The following is a 20290-nucleotide window of genomic DNA, read 5'->3' as shown; positions in this document are numbered from 1 at the left end:
GGTTTACAGTAGAACTGCTGTTTTTACAAAAACATACCGTAATGTATTTTACGGTGTCACTTTATTTTTTACGGTAAAACTCTGGCAACCACAGCTGCCGGTAATTCACCATTAACTTTTCAATAAAGTACCGTAATATATTATACAGTTATACTGTATTTTTCACTGACAAATACTTTAATTAGTTTTACAGTAGAACTGCTGTTTTTACAAAAACATACCGTAATGTATTATACGGTGTCCTTTATTTTTTACGGTAAAGTACTGGCAACTCAGCTGCCGGTATTTTACCGTATATTTTACACTTTTTTTTTTTACAGTGTAGTTTTAAGAAATTGTTTAGTTGTTCTGTGTTACCCAATTGATTATTGTTGTAGGCACTCTATCATTTCCTCTGGACTCATCTCTCTGACAGCAGCACTGTATTATAACAATGATGTCAAATCTGTGTGGCAATAAACTCCATCGTTGGCTGTTTGCATGCAGTGCAACAAATTGAGGTGAAGCAAAGTGAAATGGCCTCCTCACTCTGTACTGTACAGCAATGTGTAATGAAGTGAAGTGTATTGAGGTGAAGTAAAGCAAACTGAAGAAAGCTAAATAAAGTATGAAACAGTGAAGTGAGATGCAGTGTAGTGTATTGCATTGCAAGGAAGTAAAGTGAAGTGCAATACAATACAGTGACAAGTGTTAGGGCTGTCTCAGGTTTGCCCTGGTCCAGCCCTTAGATATACTGCTATAGGCTTATAGGCTACTAGGGGACGTTTTAGGATACACTGAGCTTCTCTCTCCTCTTCTCTTTATGTCTCTTCATTGCACATTACTAGATCTACTTGAGTGCATTGCAATGAAGTAAAGTAAAAGTAAAAAGGCTAAAAATGGCGATTGACTGCAGCGCCCCCTAATGTTCAAATATTCTGAAAAAATTAGGGAACGTTAAGGGATGCAATGTGGACATATGCTACTAATTTGGTGAGTATAGGTCAAGTAATTTGGAAGTTATGTGTCTTTAAATATTAGGCCACACCCCTTAGATGTCACAACCGTCACTAGACGGTAGTGCTTTTATTTTTGTTGTCTTGTCACTTCCTGTTTTACTTTGAAATCATCCTCCTGTGTCATGTCTGCTGTCTTTACTTCCTCATATGTGATTACCTCTCCCTGCCCTGATGTGTTTCACCTGTGTCTCGTTAACTCCCCTCCCAGTGTGTATATATACTCTGTGCTTCACTTGTCTCGTTGCCAGTTCGTTTTTCTTCACCTGTGAGTCAACTTACCAGCGTTTTTCCTGCCTGATATCCTGTTCTGATTCCGACGTCCCTTCGTTTCCGAGTAAGCCCGATCCCTGCCTGTACCTCTGCCGAGTTTGACTGCCTTCCTGTGAATGACCCTGGACTGTTTACGTTGACGATTCTACTCTCCCCTGAGTGAGACAGCTGCTCTCACCACAGCGGGTCAGAGCCTTGCCGACCGGTCTCAGTCCCTCCCCAGTTACATCGGGAGAACCTTCGGCGGTCCTTCTCCAGAGACTCTATCCTGTTGCAATATTACCTTTATCAATAAAGGAATCCTTGTGAACTTTCCTCTCTGCCTCGGGTCGTGCATTTGGGTTCTCTCATTAGTGCCCCGGCGTGACATTAGAAGTTCATTGGTTAATATCCTCTGAACGCAAAGACATATCAACAAGCTTTTTATAACATTGAACCAATAATGAACTACTGAAAATTGTGTAACAATCGGTCCCAGCGTTTAGGAGAAAATGGAAAAAACGTGTTTTTTACAAAATTCAAAATGGCGGGAAATCTGATAAGGCGCATTTTATGACCACCATTGATTTTTTTGTAGAGCAGGTCCAAGTGGACATGTGTACCAAATTTCAAGTCATGGTCATTGTTAGCTGAAGTCGTCACGAGGACCCTAATAAAGAAAAGTTAAGTTTGGCTACATTAAGTACTAACCAGTGAAATGAGATGCAGTGACATGCAGTCAAGAGAAGTGCAATAAAGTAAAAATAAAGAAAGGCAAAGCACACTGAAGTGCCAGTCAAATAAAGGAAAGTGGAAAATTCCACCAGGCTTTAATGCTAAACTGGTTACAGAAAATAAGCCGAACAAAGTTGTCACTCATCTGGTAGCAATGCGCTGTGACAAGAAGCATTTAGTTGTTTGATTTGGCTCAAAATGTTATAGCCTACCCTTTGAACTGAAGTCATTATTCTAACATTGCGCCACTACTTTGTGTGCAATATCACGCTAAAAGACAACAAACGGCATGTGTTCTCAAACATTTTTCATGTAAAATGCCTGACAGCTTTAGTTTGCCAAGTTGGATCCATTACTTATGTAATAATATGTAATGTCTGTAACCCCACAATGCTGGGACGAAGTGTGGCTCATAGAATGGAACTGCTGGAATGGGCAGAATTCAGCATCCTCCCAATTAGCTTCACAGTGCTCTTAACTGAGCTGATAAACAACAATCCTGCAGGCCCTCAATTATTAGAACTATCAATAACAATGTCTCATACATCTATTAGAAATATGAGTATATCAATATTTGTCTTCTGTTATATGTAAGGGATAATGTATACTGAGCGGGTCATTATTGCAAAATGAAACCCAGCAGAATGGGTTTGAAATGTTCCAAACCTGCCTGCACTACTTACAAATCATTTGGTGATCATACACAAAAACGTATAAATGATGGGCATGTGCAACAATTAACTAATAAATTACAGCATTACTATCATTAAACACTATTCATTTTTGTTTAAAGTGAAATAAGTTTAATTTACCATTTACTAATTATTATTATAAACTGTTTTAGGGCTGCAGTTCATATTGTACTTCTAAACAGGCATTTCATAAAAAAGAACATATTATATTAAAGTCAGATTTTGTTAAAAAAATAAATCACAGGAAACAACATAGAGGCCTTTTGCTGTACAAAACAAACACCCCCCTCTTCAACGTCTCTCTGACTCCGCCAGGACACATGAGCGGATGCTGCTTGCTGCTGCGGTTCATCTGATTACCGCAATACAAGAGTCCCCTCTACTTAAAGCGACACGCACCGCTTTCATTAATTAGACTACCCCAGGAGGAAGAGAGAGAGAGACGCGGATGATGCAGATGAGGAGAGGGAGCAGCATCCGCCGGACGCCACCATCTTCTCTTCCCTTACACCGGCTGTGATCTGAGCCTGCAGAAAACAAAACCAACCTCCAAGAACCCCCCCGCCCTCCTCGTCCTCCTCGTCCTCCTCGTCCTCCATCCTCTGCGATGCGCGGACGGCGAATGCGTCACACTCTGCGTTCTTCCTGCGTGCGTCGTTTTCATCCCCGACGCGTCGCAACCTCCTCGCCTCATTATATTAGGTCATGAGATCGGTTGCAAAACACGCGGCCTCCCGCGCTCCACTCCTAGCTGCACGCGTGGACTCCGCAGCCTCCGTGGCATCTATTAAAACGCGCCGATAAATCCGCGGTTCGCGCGTCCACGTTTGTCAGGCCGACCTTTTTTTTGCATTTCTGCGCCCTCTGTTCGCCGCCCATGCGTTTCCGCGCCACCGCATCTCTTCCGCCTCCTCTTCCTCCTCACCCCCGCATGGCCTCTGAAATCCACGTGAAGCGCGCACCGTCGTCGTCGACTCCGCGTCCACGCCCCTCGCTCTACCGCTGATGCGGTGCGCCTGGGTGCTCGCCGTCTCCTCGTCCTGGCCGGCGGGTGATCCTCTGGTCGGGGGGTGCCGGTGTCCACAGAGAGGCAGGATGGTGCGGATCGTCAGCGCGCTGGGGCTCGTCATGTTCAGCGTAGCGCTGCTCATCCTGTCGCTCATCAGCTATGTGTCCATCAAGAAAGACTTTCTGCTCAGCACCCCGAGATATGGACCGAACGGAGGACCCAGGATGTCCATGTTCCACGCGGGGTTTCGGTGAGTTCCGGGTGGGGTGGGGGAGGCCCGGCTGTAGAGCTGTAGACAGCTGGGAGCATCGGATCAGCTGAGTGTTTGGATGTTATTTTTAGTGCATTCAGGTGTGCACATGCTGACAGGGTAGAAAGAAACAGCTGAATGTGAGAGTCGAATGTGCCATTTCATTAATTGTCTTAAATCCTCATAAATTATGTTCTTTACTGTTTATATATGTATATGTGTTTATATATATTTATAGTTTCCCAGTTTGAGCTGGAAGAGTAAAGCAATCGAACCATTGAATACGTAAACTTTGCCTCTTCGAAAGGAGCAGCAGTGATCCGCCTCAGATTGAGGCCTCTGCTGCCTGAGGCCTGGCAGCTCTCAGACTCTGCTGCTGCGCTTCTCATGCAGTATTTGTCTATCGTTTGGTTAATCCACACCGCAAAGTATTAAAATGCTCACTCTCATCATTTGCACACTGTGAGGCCAAACATATGCAGACAACATGTGTGTGTTTGTTTCGGGACTGTTTTTATGGTTTGATCCACACAGTAGTATTCTATGGTAATGCTGCAGCATAGTGATGGATCAGACACAACAAATGGGCTTCCAACTTTGTCCTACCTATAGCCAGACAGAATAACAATGTTGTTTTTTACATCCAATGATAATGTTGTTAAAACAGTTCCTTAAATTCAACTACATTCTTTCCCAAAGACTGGGTCGGGGCCCTCAGGTCGCAGAAGATGTCTGTTAGGTTTGCTAAATAAATGTCTTCCATTGTCCTTTATAGTTCAACATTCATATCTGCAGTTCACCTTTGAGCCACACGAGGAATCCAGAATATTTGTAGTGTTGCAATAATTATAGCATTGGTTCTAATATGAAAGGCTATCTTACATTCAATTTGTTTAACTTATGAGAGGAACAAGATAGCATGTAAGCTCTGCTTTAATGCATTTATTTGAAGTTATTTAAGGTTCATAACATTTGTGAACGTTTCTTAAACCATAAAAAAACTTTGTGATTTATTGAACGTATATATCTTTTCAACGTGGCTGGTTTACTCATTCAAGATAATATTCAATGTGAATATGGCAGTAAAGGTGGTTAGGAATGTTAATTTAGGTTTCAAACCTGCTCTTGGCCTGTTTTGCCAAGTTTAAAAAGTTAGTCCCCAATAAAGAAAAGTTTGGGTTATTGGTTATGGTTTTTAAAAAGAAAACTTGATTTTCCGCCCGTTCGCCCATCACAATGCTCTTACTCTGTTTCCTTGGCCTCGCTCCTTCATTAAACGTACAGTAGTGAATGTTAGACGTGTGCTTTTGGCATCGTTCATTATTAATGCGTTTCATAGGAGGCCCGTGTCACTTTGCTGCAACAGTTTGGAAGAAAGTTCTTTACTGAAAAAAAGTGTGTTGCCATGACGACACATTATTAGTTAAATAGGGATGGGTATTGTTCGGAATTTATCGATACCAGTATTCTTCATCGATACGATTCAGTTCCGTATCATGGCTGCAGCCTCAGCTCGACAGAGAGCAGAAGTTCGAAGCGCTGCTTTTGTCCGTGGAGAATTCACTCCATAACTTCCTAAATACCGGTAGTGGAACCATAACTTCGGACCTTATCAATACTACCAGGTTTTTACTAATCGGTTCCCGTATAGTAAATATAATTTGAATTATGTTGAACAAGACAACCTAGTTATCCAGTGCTGTGCCCAAATTATTACAAATATTTCCTCTGCGGTAGGAATAAATAGTGGTAAATAGGTGTTCTTTATCAGGAATCAGTGGACACCCTGTAGCCAATCAGAATTGAGTGTACTGAAAGACACATATACATATTGGTATTACTACTAGCAGCTACATATATATTTTGCATGTAGGTTACAGTATTTGGAACTGGCTGAATCTTATTTTAGAACAATTCTTTATGATTAAAATGCCATCGGATATGGAGAAGATAATAAGGCAACCAATGAACTGATGTTACCATATTTGGAATGCAGAGTGACTTAGAGACGCTGTATACGGCTCTGGTGGTGAAAGCGAGCTGTCAATCACAGTAAGCCCGCCCTAAAGCGTGTTCTATTTTACTCTAAATTGACCATAATTGACTAAATGAAGATCATGCTGTATTGAAGAAGACTTCAAACTAGAGCTTGAGACCGTAAACTCGTGTTTACAATGAGGAGACAGCTTTGCCCTCACAAACTTGGTCTTCATGTACATGTCAGTGTGTTTTCTCAGTCAATGTGGGAGTGTGTACAAGCCTGAAGGAAAACAGGGCATCTGTCACTTTCGTTCACTCACAGCTCCACTGTATCTTTGAGTCCATTTGCTCACATGTTTACAATTATTTTAGGCCCATTATGATGTAATTTCCTGTGAAGGATTTAAGAATTACACTTTTAAATTTATTTATATTATTTGTTCAAACTTCTTCGATACTGAAAAACTAAACTTTTTTAATTGAGGTAAAAAAGGCCAATCAAAACTGGGCCTTTTAGTACCTCCTCGAAAAAAGATATCACTAACAATAATATTCTATAGGGTCTGAAGACAGTAGCACCGGCAGGATTCTATTTCTACAGCACAAGAACAGTTATAGGCTACATCCATGGTTGGAACCTAGATATTAAAGTTGCTCAGAGCTGCATGAAGCCAAAATTAGACTTCAGAGTATATAATTCAGGTAAAAATACCCAGATCTCCCAGTGATCTTCTGGCCCAGCATTTGTCTGGAACTCCTGCACATTAAGGAGGAAGGAGAATAATTCTGGATTCAGCTATTAGTGCATTTTACAACTTATAGGACCTATACGATTTAAATAAAAGTTATTAAACTGTTTATAATGGGAAGTTTTAAATGTACCTAAACAATAAGTATCTTTTATTTACAGACATCTCTTTAATATAGGTCTATGGGGAAAAGTACTTTTTGGGGCCGCTTGGCATCATGTGACGGACCCGTATGTATAAATTAGCTTCAAAGCCTAATACAACTTGCTTTAACTCCCACATGAAGCAAATCTCAAGGACTGCATTTTTTCATTTATGTAACATTTAAACATCTTGTCTCAAAAAGATGCAGAAAAGCTGGTTCACGCGTTTGTTACTTCTAGACTGGATTACTGCAACTCCTTATTATCAGGCTGCTCTAATAAGTCTCTTAAATCCCTCCAGTTAATCTGGAGTTCTCCTCACCTACAAAGCCTTGATTGGTGATGCACCATCATATCTTAAGGAGCTTGTAGTACACCTTATTGCCCCACTAGAGAGCTGCGTTCACTAAATGCGGGGCTACTTGTGGTTCCTCGAGTCTTCAAAATTATGATGGGAGCCAGAGCCTTCAGTTATCAAGCTCCTCTTTTATGGAACCAGCTTCCACTTTCAGTCCGGGAGACAGACACAGTCACCTCATTTAAGAGTAGACTTATGACATTCCTCTTTAATAGTGCTTATAGTTAGGGCTGAATCAGGTTTGCCCTGGTCGAGCCCCTAGATATGCTGCTATAGGCTTATAGGCTGCTGGGGGACGTTTTAGGATACACTGAGCACCTATCTCCTCTTCTCTCTCTCCTTATGGATGAATTTACATCTCTCCATTGCACCTTACTAACTCTGCTTCCTCCCCGGAGTCTTTGTGACTTCACATCTCATAGGGTCCTGGCTGTGTCTGATGCCTCCTGCCTTGGCCCTGCTGATCAAAGCAACAGATTCTCTCATTTGACATCAAAACAAGAACAGTTATGCAATAACACCAATATGCAACAAGTCTGGGGAATCAAAATGCAACCAGTTCAACGAGATGCTTTAGCAAAATGATCGATACAATTTCAGTATCAATCACCAATGACGATCACTTGAAGACAAAGTCCAGCCTGTCCACTTTGGATGAATTTCTCGAATAGCCAGTCATGAAGCTGATCCAAAATATCTTTTATGGATGCTGCACAAGTCAGTGTTGTCCTTTTGTTTTGTTTTCATTGCATATGCTTTTATCAGTTTGAGGGCAGTAAATGTCCTTTCTACGGATGCAGTGGTGACAGGGCCGGTTAAAATCAAACAAATTAGTGCATGATGCTGATTCATGCTGTTCCAGAGTCCTTTATGTTGGAGAGGTTAGATGGGTCTTTCCCTGAAAATGCCATGGAATACATCACAGACCATTCCGTTCATCAAAGGGCAAAGGTAGTTTCTGGGAATGCAGTCTTTAGGTGGGGAACTGTTGGCAGTTCCAGAAGGAAACAGAATTAAAGTTTTTTTTGTGATCTTAAAATATAATTTTGCACCTGATTTAGAATATTGTCAAGAATGTCACCCTGCAGCCTCTTGCAGCGTGAGTAAGGATATTAAAGTTTATACATATTTGTTTCTTGGCAATGTTTGTGTCACATAGAAGAACTATTCACCCCTTTTAAACTTAAAACAATACAGCACTGTCATGTCATTGAAGACTACTACTTCTATTCACTTCTCGGCTAAAGGTGCTTCTTGCAATTCAATTTCAAAGTCATGGTTTGATTGACATCTGTTGTGACACATCTTATATCACTTCATGCTCGCACTTCATGCTCGCACACATAGTTATTCACATACACATTCTGCTTGTAGGTCGGACAGTTGGGCCACTGTAGTACAGCTCCATTTAAAATAATTTAATCAGTCTTTGTCGTTCTTCACTTGTTCAGTCAGATCCAGAGTTTGATGCTTAAAACGGTGTCGTTCTGATGAAGGTTCTGGAGGCCAGCAAGCCGCCCTTGGATCTAATTTACAGCATAGAGCCGCATTCATTTTCTTCACGCTCGTAATCATTTTCCTCCTCGCTCGCTGTCACCGCCGGGCCAAGGTCACGCTCAGAGTGAGTTAGATGTGAAGGAAGGAAAGCAGCATTTTCAAGGGAAAACACTCCCATTGACAAATCTATATATACGTTTCCTGCTGTGGTAGTGTAGAATGAGAGTTAATGATCAAGAGAGTGGGGACATTTTGGTTTTGCTCTTAATGCGGTGCAGCCAGTTGATGGAGAGTCCATTTGATGGTCTTTCTTTCCTCTGATAAATGATTTGGGCCAGATTACATATACAAAGAATATATTCCAAATGATCCTGGTGACCCCCTGACCTAGCACCACCACCAGGCCCAAATTTACACTGGACTCTAAAAATCGGATTTCCATAAAGTTTTATTATTCTCTTCATTATGAAAACTACAAGACAAAACTGAATTAATTACGTAGTTGTAATGGATAACAGTAGTCCCAAACTGGGTTGTATGAATTAAATTATCAATGAGCTACCATTTAGCTGTCTAGAGCACAATCACTATATATTTCCCATTTTTCTCGACCACGATTATAAGCTGTTCTGCAATCACCTGCCACAATCTATCTTGTAATTCTTCATTGCCGTATCCTTTAATTTCTTTATTGTAAAATCCTTTTTGGGAGGCGAAGGGAATCAGATGCTATTTTGGATGATGACATTTGGAAGGATGGTGGGTCTGAGTGGTAACAAAATGCAGAAGATCAAACAAGTTCCAAAAACTTTAATAACCGACAAATGTTTCAGAGATGATGTGTGTACGTCACAACCGCAATGTGCGGTCGTATTTATTTATTTATTGTGCAATGTGGTGCATTGAAATAAATGCTAACGCCAGCATGCTAACATGCTCACAATGACAATGCTGACATGTTGATGTTTAGCACGTATAATGTTTACTCTTTACATCAATCTTTGTTTAGCACGTTATTTAGTACGTTTTTTGTAGGGAATTGATCAAATAATTAATTAAACGTATTGGTAAAATTAACATTCACATCTAATGATGTTGCTGCATAAAACGTTTACAAATTATTACATTTCAAATGAAGTCTGAACAAAATTTCATGGCATAAAATAGTTCAAAAACCATAAAAGCTATTATATTACAATAAGTGTTTCATTGTTACAATAATGTAATATCAAGTAAGTATTTAAAATGCACCACTGCATGCCAAGTCTTTATAGAGTCTATTAAACAGTCTTTTAGGTTTTCCTCTCTGTCAGATAAATGTAATTTTAAAGTCACCGGTGATGATGAAGATATGATTGAGTTTATTCTTTTGTTTTTGTTTTACATTCCTCCTGCAGCGAGAGGCCTCGCAAACCTGACCTGAGGTGAATACAGACATTTGAATTCAAAACACAAGGATTTACTCTGTCTTTCCTTTTCTTTTCTTTTAATATTCATATTTTTTCACGGGAGATTGATCCATCTATCTTTTTTATCTATCTATCTACCATCTATCTATCTATCTACCAACTATCTATCTATTCATCAACAGTCTGACACTGAGCATCAAACTGTTTCTGTCATTAACAAGATACAAAGCAACGACTCCATGACCCCGTTTACCTTGAAGGCTTTTGGAGGGTGTGGTGTTGGATTTTAAACAGCATGAAATATAGAATTGAGAAGATTACAAAATTTACACATTTTTTCAAAATATATTTCCCATTTTTCTCAGATCTTAATTTGTGGAGTATTTTTCAGAACAGAATAGTGTGTCACATAATCTCATTGTTGGATTACATTATTGCAGTAATATATTAGTTTTTAGTTATCTTTGACACAAGTACATTTTTTGTTTACGGTTCTATTCCTTGATAATAACATGAATGATTTGCATATTTAGGGATTCCCTAAGGCCCCAAAAATGTTTTATTTTTATTTTTAAATCTTCTGAATCTTTCCTTCTGCATGCATATTTAGAAAATTCTGAATATATTGAAACAACTCGTTCTTTCTCCCAACTTGTCAAAATGCCAGTTAGGTTAAAGTGGTAAATTACTCTGATGCACCGTTAAGCATCTGTATGGGATGCACTCGGCTTTAAACCAATACCAATGTAAAACCATTGAAAAATATGGTTTTTTTTGCGAGAAGCCTGAAAAATACTCTTGTTTGAAGGAGATGTTTTCAAAGTAACATTAAATTATTAGATGGTCAGAGCAACTGACGTAGTATAAAGAGCGGGACATTCTGCGTGTAGGTCGGACACGTCCAACAAACACAGGATTTTCCCCCAGGAGACAGCTGTTTCCTTAGCCTAACCAAGTAGTTTTTTGCATAAGTAAACTTAAAAACTAAGTAAGCTCACATTGTTTATTTTCTTAAAAGACACTATGAATGTCTGACACGGAAACTGACACGCTATCCCTGACACATCCAAAGCTGATGCTAGAGGGCTAACTGGAGCATCCTAGTTCGAAGCGGAGCGTTGGTACTTGACGAGTTGGGAGTGAGAACGTGTTCGATTTAAATGTCCAGCAAAAATAAAAATTCTGTTCCAAGTCTAATAAAAGTGAATCCTTTCCCAAATGCAATATACTCAACGTTAGTATTCCCACTGTATTCTTCAGGAAAATTCAAGTCGGTAGCTACAGTACATCATGCTGATCCGGACTGCACCTCTCTGGCTTAGCCTCACTGGCTTCAAAGATGGCGAACGATGCAACAACAAAAATAAGCTGCTGCTGGTTGTCTGACTGACATCAGATCCAGGTCAAACAGTATTTACGCATACTTCTTTTAAGGTTTGTCTTAGACTGGTTGGGCATCACAGAGGTGGGGTTTAGCATGCAGGACAGTATAAGTCACAGAATGTTGGCATGAGCCTCCTCAGTGTTCAATTCACTGCCGTTGTCTGAACTGTCCTGATTGAGTAAATTCCACCGACTTCGCTCTTCATGCAAACTGACTCGCAAAATACTATTTGACCAGCTGTGTCTGCCATAGCAGAGTCGTCTTGTCCTGAAACCTTGAAATGTTGATGTTAATCTAAGGCTGAAGATGATGTTAAAGAGGCAAGATCTCTATCTATATTCACTTTCCATTGTGAAAATTCTCTTTGTCCATCTTTTCCAGAGTCGAATGCAAAGATCGTTTTCAGTGTTCAGCAAAAGACAAAGCATAACTAATGGGGAAATAAATACCTCCACAGACAACTCTTCTCAGTAAAGTTATTTGTTACTCTGCAGAGTTCTAGGTAGCTTTAATAGCTTTAATCTTTAGTTTTTTTCCCCCTGAAAGGGTTTTTTCTATTATTTGGGAGTTTTTCCTGATCCGATGTGAGGTCCTGCGACAGGGTATGTGACAGGTTCTGTATGTGTACAGATTGTAAAGCCCTCTGAGGCAAATTCGTAATTTGTGATACTGGGCTATATAAACTGAATTTAATTTAATTTAATACTGAGCGGATATCACATGAAACCTGGACATTTCAGACACTCAGGAATTTCTAAAAAACTTAATGAGATATGATGAAAACACAACCTCCCCATGTGTTGGGCTGTCGTCTTAGTCCTTCTAAAGTGTTACTACCTACATGACAGCAGGCAGATGAAAATAACACAAATTACCTACATATATTACATATATGTATTAACACCCCTACAAAGCAGAGCTCCAGTTGAGAAAAAGGGTCCTTAACAGTTTTTTAAATGTACACACCTCATATTAACTTTAATGTCGGAAAAAATACATCAGGTCTAAAGCAACAAAAGAAGAATATAATTCTTCTTTTGTTGCTTTAGTCTGCCTCTGAGTTTGAGACGGATCTCAAACTTGGTGATTCCACCATGAGGACAGGACTTTTGAGATGTTAGGTTCAGTCATTGTACCCAGCAGTTGTTGGTCAACAAATACTGCAAAAACCACAATGTTTAATTTTCAACATAATATTTCTACACCAGCTCAACAAACAAAATGCAAGTAAATCATTGGAGTTGTTGAAAGGTGAATTCTTTTGATTCTTTTGATAGATCGAGGCAATCAGTTTTCTTCTGCTTCTTTGTGCTAAGCTAAGCTAAACACATCTTGAATATTGGACAGAATGTTGCTCCAGGAGACAAGAAAGAGTCAAATGCATTCAAAATGCGAAGTAAATGATTACACTGGTAATCTCCTGGTTAAGTCTTGTTTTTTATATTTTCACTTGTAGCACTGGAAGTGTTGGGGCTTCTTGCACTGCAAAAAAAACAGTTAATCTTATCAAGTAGATAGACCACATGTTCAGTCTTTAAATTAGATCAAATGTACCAATGGGGGGAGTTCATTGGATTTCTCATAGAGTTTAAATGTCTTGAAATGCGGTAAACAAGGTTTAATTTCAAGATGTGGTCAGTTTTCAAATCATCTCGAAAGTGAAGGAAAATTAAACCAAATTTGGTTAAAGGGTTTAAGTTTCACTCTACATACAGAGTCTCAAATGAATTATGACAACTTGCTAAGATGGACAAAACTCCTTATTGCTCATCTTCCCACAGTATGCTGGGTTGATTTGATTATAGACAAGAGGGCTGAATCAAAGTGTCAGAATCTGTTTTGCACTGCAGCTCGTTTCCTAAAGGAACAAAACCCCCACATATTTGCTGAATCAAACAGCTTTATTTGGAGGCCGTGGTATTGATTCTCAAATATCAGTTGTCACTCATTTCCTGCAGAGCCCAGTCAGCATCAAGAAATAGGAGTGGTCTGGTGATCTCACTATCAAGTTTAAATTTACATGCAAGACATTAAACACAATAGCATCATTGCTGCTGCTTGGATGCAAGAAAAGTGTACAATTCCATCTCTATTTAGAGTGAATTGTTGTAGATTTACATTTTTTTGTCCACAACTCAAAATAATGTGGTCACAATAATATTGCTATGGTATTGGCTTGTTTATAACCTGACTGCTTGTATTTCAGGATATATATTAAAAGAGCTAAAATGCTCAAAACATGTGCAAGTAGATGAAGCTGACCTCCTGAACACCTGAAGACTGGGTTAACCTCTGTGTCTCCCCTTCGTCTTCCTCATCTGTGTAGTTCCCAGCTGGCGTTGAAGTATCTGGATCCAGCTTTCACTCCTTTGACCAACGCTCTGAGCGAGGACCTGCAAAACTCCTCGAAATGGACCTACAACAGTTCTGCTTTTCTTCAGCTGAAGTAGGTTACTCTGTCTGTGGTGGGTTCTTTGTTGGCTGTTCTGAAGCGCCATGCTCTCAAGTCAGTCAAATTGGAGCCTTAGGTTTAGTTAAGGTCAGTGTGTCATGTCAATTCTCTAGTCGTACCAAAGCAAGCCCAAGACAATTCTCAAGTTAGTCGAGACAAGCATGTGTCTTCAGTCTTGACAAAAGCCAGTCTTAACTCAAGTCTACTGTCCTTGAGGGCTGGTCCAATTCAAGTTTCAAGTCAGCTTTGACGCGTCAAGTGGAAGTCCCGGTAAAAGCAGACATATTTTGGGTGCAACCAGGGAGCTGATATCCTGTTCAGATAAATGGATCATCAGATGACAAATTTAACAAAATGAAATGCTCACAAATGGGGTTTTATCAGCTTTGTGGGGGACAGAGGGTGAAGAACAATACAAGAGAACAACTGAATCAACATCAATAGTCTAATTAATCTGCACATTAAACATGTTTAATGCAGATTTAAATGCACAACTGGTATTAACTGATGTTATACTGTGTTTATAGTTAATGAGATCTGTACAGCACTAAATGTAAAACCCCCATAGGCTATTTCCTTTAATCCACTGTTTGTCATTATTACGTTTACATTTCGTCATGGTCACTGTGCCAACTGTCTCATCCAGAGTTGTGACTGTACCATACACTGAACAGACCTGAAAAATAAGCTTATATTCCTTGATAAGCAACATTAAAGAGCAGTCACGCTTAACAAAATAAAAGATTTAATGTTAAAGGGTCAAACATTTATTCATGCATACAATGATGCAAATATCTCAAATTGGACAATATAGTATCATTGTATTCATATTTGTTTGTCATTTTGGTAACTGAACCTATAACTTTGATATCTATTCATTCAAAATAGCCAATGTTTCAATGCAGGTTTCGCAAACGTAACATTTTTCCAATTATTTTCAGGACGTGGTTCATGTTTTTTTGTCCACCTTGAACAACCTACATTACAATCCAACACCACAATCCAACACCATTATACTGCATAGGTATTGCTATTATTGTGTCTACAAAAATGTCTTGCAGAAACGAGATCTCTCAATACATCGACATCCCCCACAACTTCACACTGACAAGAGACTCAGTCCAAATCGGACAGCTGATGCACTACGACTACTCCAGTCACAAGTATGTCTTCTCCATCGGCGAGAACTTCCGCTCGCTCCTCCCCGAGGCCTCGCCGATCCTCAACAAGCACTACAACGTCTGCGCAGTGATCGGCAACAGCGGCATCCTGACAGGCTCGCACTGCGGCGCCCAGATCGAGAAGTTTGATTTTGTCTTCCGATGCAACTTCGCTCCGACCGAGATCTTTAGGAAGGACGTCGGGCGGCGGACCAACATGACGACCTTTAACCCCAGTATCCTGGAGAAATACTACAACAATTTACTGACTGTGCAGGACAGGAACAACTTCTTCCTTAGCCTGAAGAAGCTTGATGGCGTCATCCTGTGGATCCCGGCGTTTTTCTTCCACACGTCGGCCACTGTAACGAGGACGTTGGTCGACTTCTTCGTGGAACATCGAGGTCAGCTGAAGGTCCAGCTGGCCTGGCCCGGAAACATCATGCAGTATGTCAACAGGTAAAACACTCGTAAGACTGCAGTACATTAACAAAGATCCCATCTGTTAATATTGAGCATTTACACCTAGTATTGATTAGTGTTCTGGTTCTCCTCGGTCTGCCACTACTAGGATCAGATCTCAAATCGCAAATTAGGTAGGCGGAGCTATCAGACTTGCCTCTGTGCATTTCTAACTATGTTCACCTCAGTAAATGTTCTGCTTGTCTTGCACACAATTAAACACCTGGTGAAGATGGGCAATGCTGTCTACTAAAAAAGGAAGCACATATATTCCATATTTGTTTCTCGGTAAAAACCTGTTAGACTGTCCATCGGTCTCTCTCTTGCTCTATTTTTATGTCCATTTTACATCCTCATCTCTGTCCTCTAGGTAGTGCGGTTGCATTGTATTGAGCGTTACTTTTATACTGCAAATTGGAGGTTCAGGCGCCAAAGCCGGATTATAAGGAAACAGCTATTTAGTGAAAGGTATGGCACAGAGCTGGGACTGTGTGTGTGTGTGTGTGTGTGTGTGTGTGTGTACGTGTGTATGTATGTGTGGAGAGGGATTTAAGTCTGGTGCTTAGTGTTGTTGCAGCAGAATAGGCCGCTCATACAGTAGCCTAATCTTCACCAATCCCATTAAACCTACCTGCTCTGGAAGAATTACCACGTTCAAGCAGCTCAGTCGGCTTTCAGCACCTCAAGAACTCTTTGGAGGTGGTAGTGTTGAGGCCAGTTTGGAGAGTCCCCCCTCTGTGATTCTGCAGAGCAGGATTGCCTGATAAAAAACATCAGCAGTGGTCAAATTAGGTTGTTTTTTTTCTCAGATTTAACCATGTGAAATCATTGCTGTCAACTAGGGCTGCAACAACGAATCGATAAAATCGATTAAAATCGATTATTAAAATAGTTGGCAACGAATTGCATTATCGATTCATTGTGTCGTGCGATTATTATGCCACCTAATAAGACTCGGAGATGTTTGAGTATAAAAAAAAAAAGTTGAGTTGAGAGCGGAGCAAAAAAAAAGCCGGTAGAGCAAAGACCATCGGAGAGAGCTGTAACGTTGTGCGAGAACTAACGGTTATTTCCCCGGTGGTGAACGGCTGTTTTTACGGAGACAAGCCACGCCCCCTCCCCCTTCCTGCCGGCTTGCATGCTGCTGCTCCGACAGCGCTGGAAGCGGAAATTATCGAGACGGCGTCGGTGAAATTCCCTGAGCTATGTGAGCCTACGGGTGATGTTATAAACCCAAACACCAGTGCGTTAGATGTTCCGACGTTTATGGTATAACAAGTATAAAGCAGAACTAGTGGTTATTTATTCCGTTGATGATGAACGGCGGAAATAACTGTTTTTACCGAGACAAGCCACAGAGACAAGCCACGCCCCCTTTTCCTGCGGTTTATAGACGTGCTTATTTATGTACAATTTCTTTTTTCTTTTGCAGGTGCGGCCTATAGATAGGTGCGCTCTATAGTCCGGAATTTAAGGTACCTGTTACCTGTGCATTTTCTGAATAAAGGGTTGGAAAGTGCTGGGAGGAGTGCCGTCGATATGTCGTATACGACTCTGGTACCGGCAGCGACCTGTCGCTTTATGGTCTATTGTACTCTAAAATATGACAATAATTTACTAAATGAACATCATGCTGTATTGAAAAAGACTTGAAACTAAAGATTGAAACCATAAACTCATGTTTACAATGAGGGAATAAATCAAGAGAGAAGTACGCTCATTTTCCCATAGACTTCAATACAATCCAAATTCTTTTTGCATCCAAAAGACTCGCCCCCTGCTGGTCAGTGAAGAAGAATGTACGTTTTGAGACATTTCTACATCGGCTTCATTCAGCAGAACCGAAGGTTGCCGCATGGTATGGACAGACACTGCAAACCATAAATGCCTGAAAGCTACGAAAACATGCAGAAAGGCTCTTCCCTTTCACAATGTCAGTAAAAAGTATATAAAGAGACACTATTTGTTGCGTATACCACCATATCGGGGCGACTATGGGTCAGGTACATCTTTCAATCAGGGGGTTGGTAGTTCAATCCCCGCTCTAGTTGATGTGTCCTTGAGCAAGACTGAATTGCTCCCTGTAGCTGTGTCTACGGTGTATGAATGTAACATGTAAAGTCTCTTTGAGTAGCACTATATAAATGAAATGGATTATTATTAATGTAAATCAAATTAATCATGGCCAAAAATAATAACGTCTGGAAGCATTCTGTAGAACCTACGCTATCTCATGACAGTCCATTAAGATGGTGGGATCTGGTCTTGCAGTAGTCCAGTGAAGTTCCACAACATACAATCCACAAAGTTATTTTCCGTTTGTTTGTTGGAGAGTCACCTTGGAAATCCTCCACCCCCACTCCTTCTCTGGTGGAACTACCCACATTCAAATGAATGGGAGGACTAGCATTTTTGCCACAATGCCTGATTTAGTCTGAATGCAATCTAACACTCCACGTTGAAAAATGTTCTCCTCACTTGTGCTCAACAGCTACTGGAAAACCAAGCAGCTGTCGCCGAAGCGCCTGAGCACCGGCATCCTGATGTACACGCTGGCGTCCTCCATGTGCGACCAGATCCACCTGTACGGCTTCTGGCCCTTCGGTTGGGACCCCAACACGGGGAAGGAGCTGCCGTACCACTACTACGACAAGAAGGGCACCAAGTTCACCACAAAATGGCAGGAGTCCCACCAGCTCCCCGCCGAGTTCAAACTGCTCTACAAGATGCACACGGAGGGACTGCTGAAGCTCTCCCTCTCCCACTGTGCTTTGGGCTAAAGACTGCAGCAGGTGCGGCGCTCCTTTCGGACTCCTTTCCAGCGCTTTTCCAGGGGCGACAGTTGTCGAAATGACGAGGCAATTGAGGGTAGAGTTCATTATGGTCAGTGGTCGGTGCAATGGGTTCCTAAACTCTTTTCAAACCCAAAGTGGGACTAACCGTTTGTACGAACTGCTCAAGTGACAGGAGTCGATTGTTTTTTTACTTCTCAAGAATCTAAAGACGACTATGGTTTTGGAAAAGGTGGCTGCGGATGGACTTTTTTGGGCAACGTTGTTTTTATGGCAGAATATCACAATCTTGAATTGCTTCATGGTGTTTTTAATCGCTCGTTATTCTTCGAACTGCGACTACAAATCAGACTGACACAAACGCTGAGTCAAAGAAGGTAGATCCCCCCTCCAGTTCTATGAGGTTGATGCAGTTTGGATTCTGATGTAGGGATGCTCTGAAAACGGAAAAGTTAAACCTGGCTAAATCTTTGCTGAAATTTTACGCGGCACCACGCAGCAACGTGCTGAGTTAGTCGATCCAATATCTGAAACCGCAAATTGCTTTTCAGCCTGAAAATGTCCTTAGTTTGTCAAATCCTCATTCAAATTCAAATGAATTGTTATAAAGTGCAGTGCAGTGTTTTGGCATCTGATAACCCTTCAAAAGTATGAATCAGTTACTCAAAGTGGACTTCCTGAATCATATTTCATTATATCACTAGTACCTGAAGCGACCACCAACAATTAAATTAAATTAAATTCAGTTTATTTTGTATAGCCTAAAATCACATGGCAGGAGGCAGGGCCACGGAGGCAGGAGGCTGGCCCACCAGGCAGGAGGCATCGCGAAGGAAGCCGGACCAATGAGGCCGCACCTTTGAGGCAGGAGGTACAGAGAAGGAGGCAGGGCCATTGGGAAGGAGTGATATTGTGATTTCAGTGATATTGGCATATTTCAAATCAAGCTAATCACTACTTTGATTACTAAGGTAGAGGATGAGGGCTACGCACAAAAAATATTTGAGCTTTGGCTACAAGGGAAGAATGCATTTTAGTTCTGAGTTTAAAGTCACAATTCTGAGATTAAAGTCAGACTTCTGACTTTGTCCTCAAACTCAGAAATATTGTTTTTTTTTAAATTCCGACTTCAAACTCTCTCATTCTGACTTTAAATTCAGAACTAAAATACATTTTACACATGTGGCGCTGATCCTCCTCTGTAGCTTTCAGCACATGACTTCCCTGTCATAAAAAAGACCATTGGTGTGTCACCTTTATTGGATGTCAAAACATTGGGACCTACCAGGAACAGTCCAGAAGAGAACAGGGCAGTTGTGTTTGCTCCATTGCTCCATTCAATTTAGGCATGTGGCAGAAGCTTTAATACCTTACAATGAGTGCACAAATTGAAATACAATAACCATAGATAAGTCACATGCATAAACATTTAGTCACAGGTATATCAAAATATTTTATTTGTCATGTATCAGTCGGTTTATTCTTAAATTTGCAGTTAAAACTTTTAAGATGTTATCACCTTATGAAGTTTCATATTTACACATCCAAGCAGACACAGAGGAACATTAACATAATTTGAGTTTTTTTGCGTCCAGTATTTTCTCTCTTTAAGCTCTATTTTCAGTCTCCACCAACTCCTGGGAGAAATATACCTGTCTCTTTAGCTGCTAAATGTTCCACTTTCTTCACCAGCAAGTCATTAATTGTTTGCCAATTAAAGCTAAGAGGAGTCTGAGGTTTCCGCAGAACCTTTTCTATGGCACTGCTCAAGAGTAAATTAATGTATAAACTATCAGAGCCGGGGCTATTTAGCATCCGGTACAATTTAACACTTTACCACTGCAACATCTAGCACAACCACAATCTGTATAAAGACTGAGTCAGATTGTGTGTCCATGAGACATCTTTAACAGACGAGAAGAAGCACAGAGAAGGATGTTGATTCTACACCTACATGGCAAAATTGCAGAT

At 40.7% G+C, this 20290-nt stretch overlaps 1 protein-coding gene across 1 annotated transcript; it reads left to right on the top strand.

The window, feature by feature from the left end:
• Positions 1-3679: 3679 nt before the first annotated feature.
• On the top strand, positions 3680-19084 carry st8sia3 (ST8 alpha-N-acetyl-neuraminide alpha-2,8-sialyltransferase 3). The gene is made up of 4 exons (XM_034547063.1): positions 3680-3933; positions 13780-13899; positions 14967-15524; positions 18019-19084. The coding sequence occupies exons 1-4, from the start codon at positions 3680-3682 to the stop codon at positions 18305-18307; spliced, it is 1221 nt and encodes a 406-aa protein (XP_034402954.1). The 3' UTR covers positions 18308-19084.
• Positions 19085-20290: the final 1206 nt, after the last annotated feature.

The sequence above is a fragment of the Cyclopterus lumpus genome, chromosome 12 (genome assembly GCF_009769545.1).
Source record: "Cyclopterus lumpus isolate fCycLum1 chromosome 12, fCycLum1.pri, whole genome shotgun sequence".
NCBI lineage: Eukaryota > Metazoa > Chordata > Actinopteri > Perciformes > Cyclopteridae > Cyclopterus > Cyclopterus lumpus.
The sequence above is the reverse complement of the archived record's forward strand: the minus strand, read 5'-3'. Positions and strand labels throughout refer to the sequence as shown.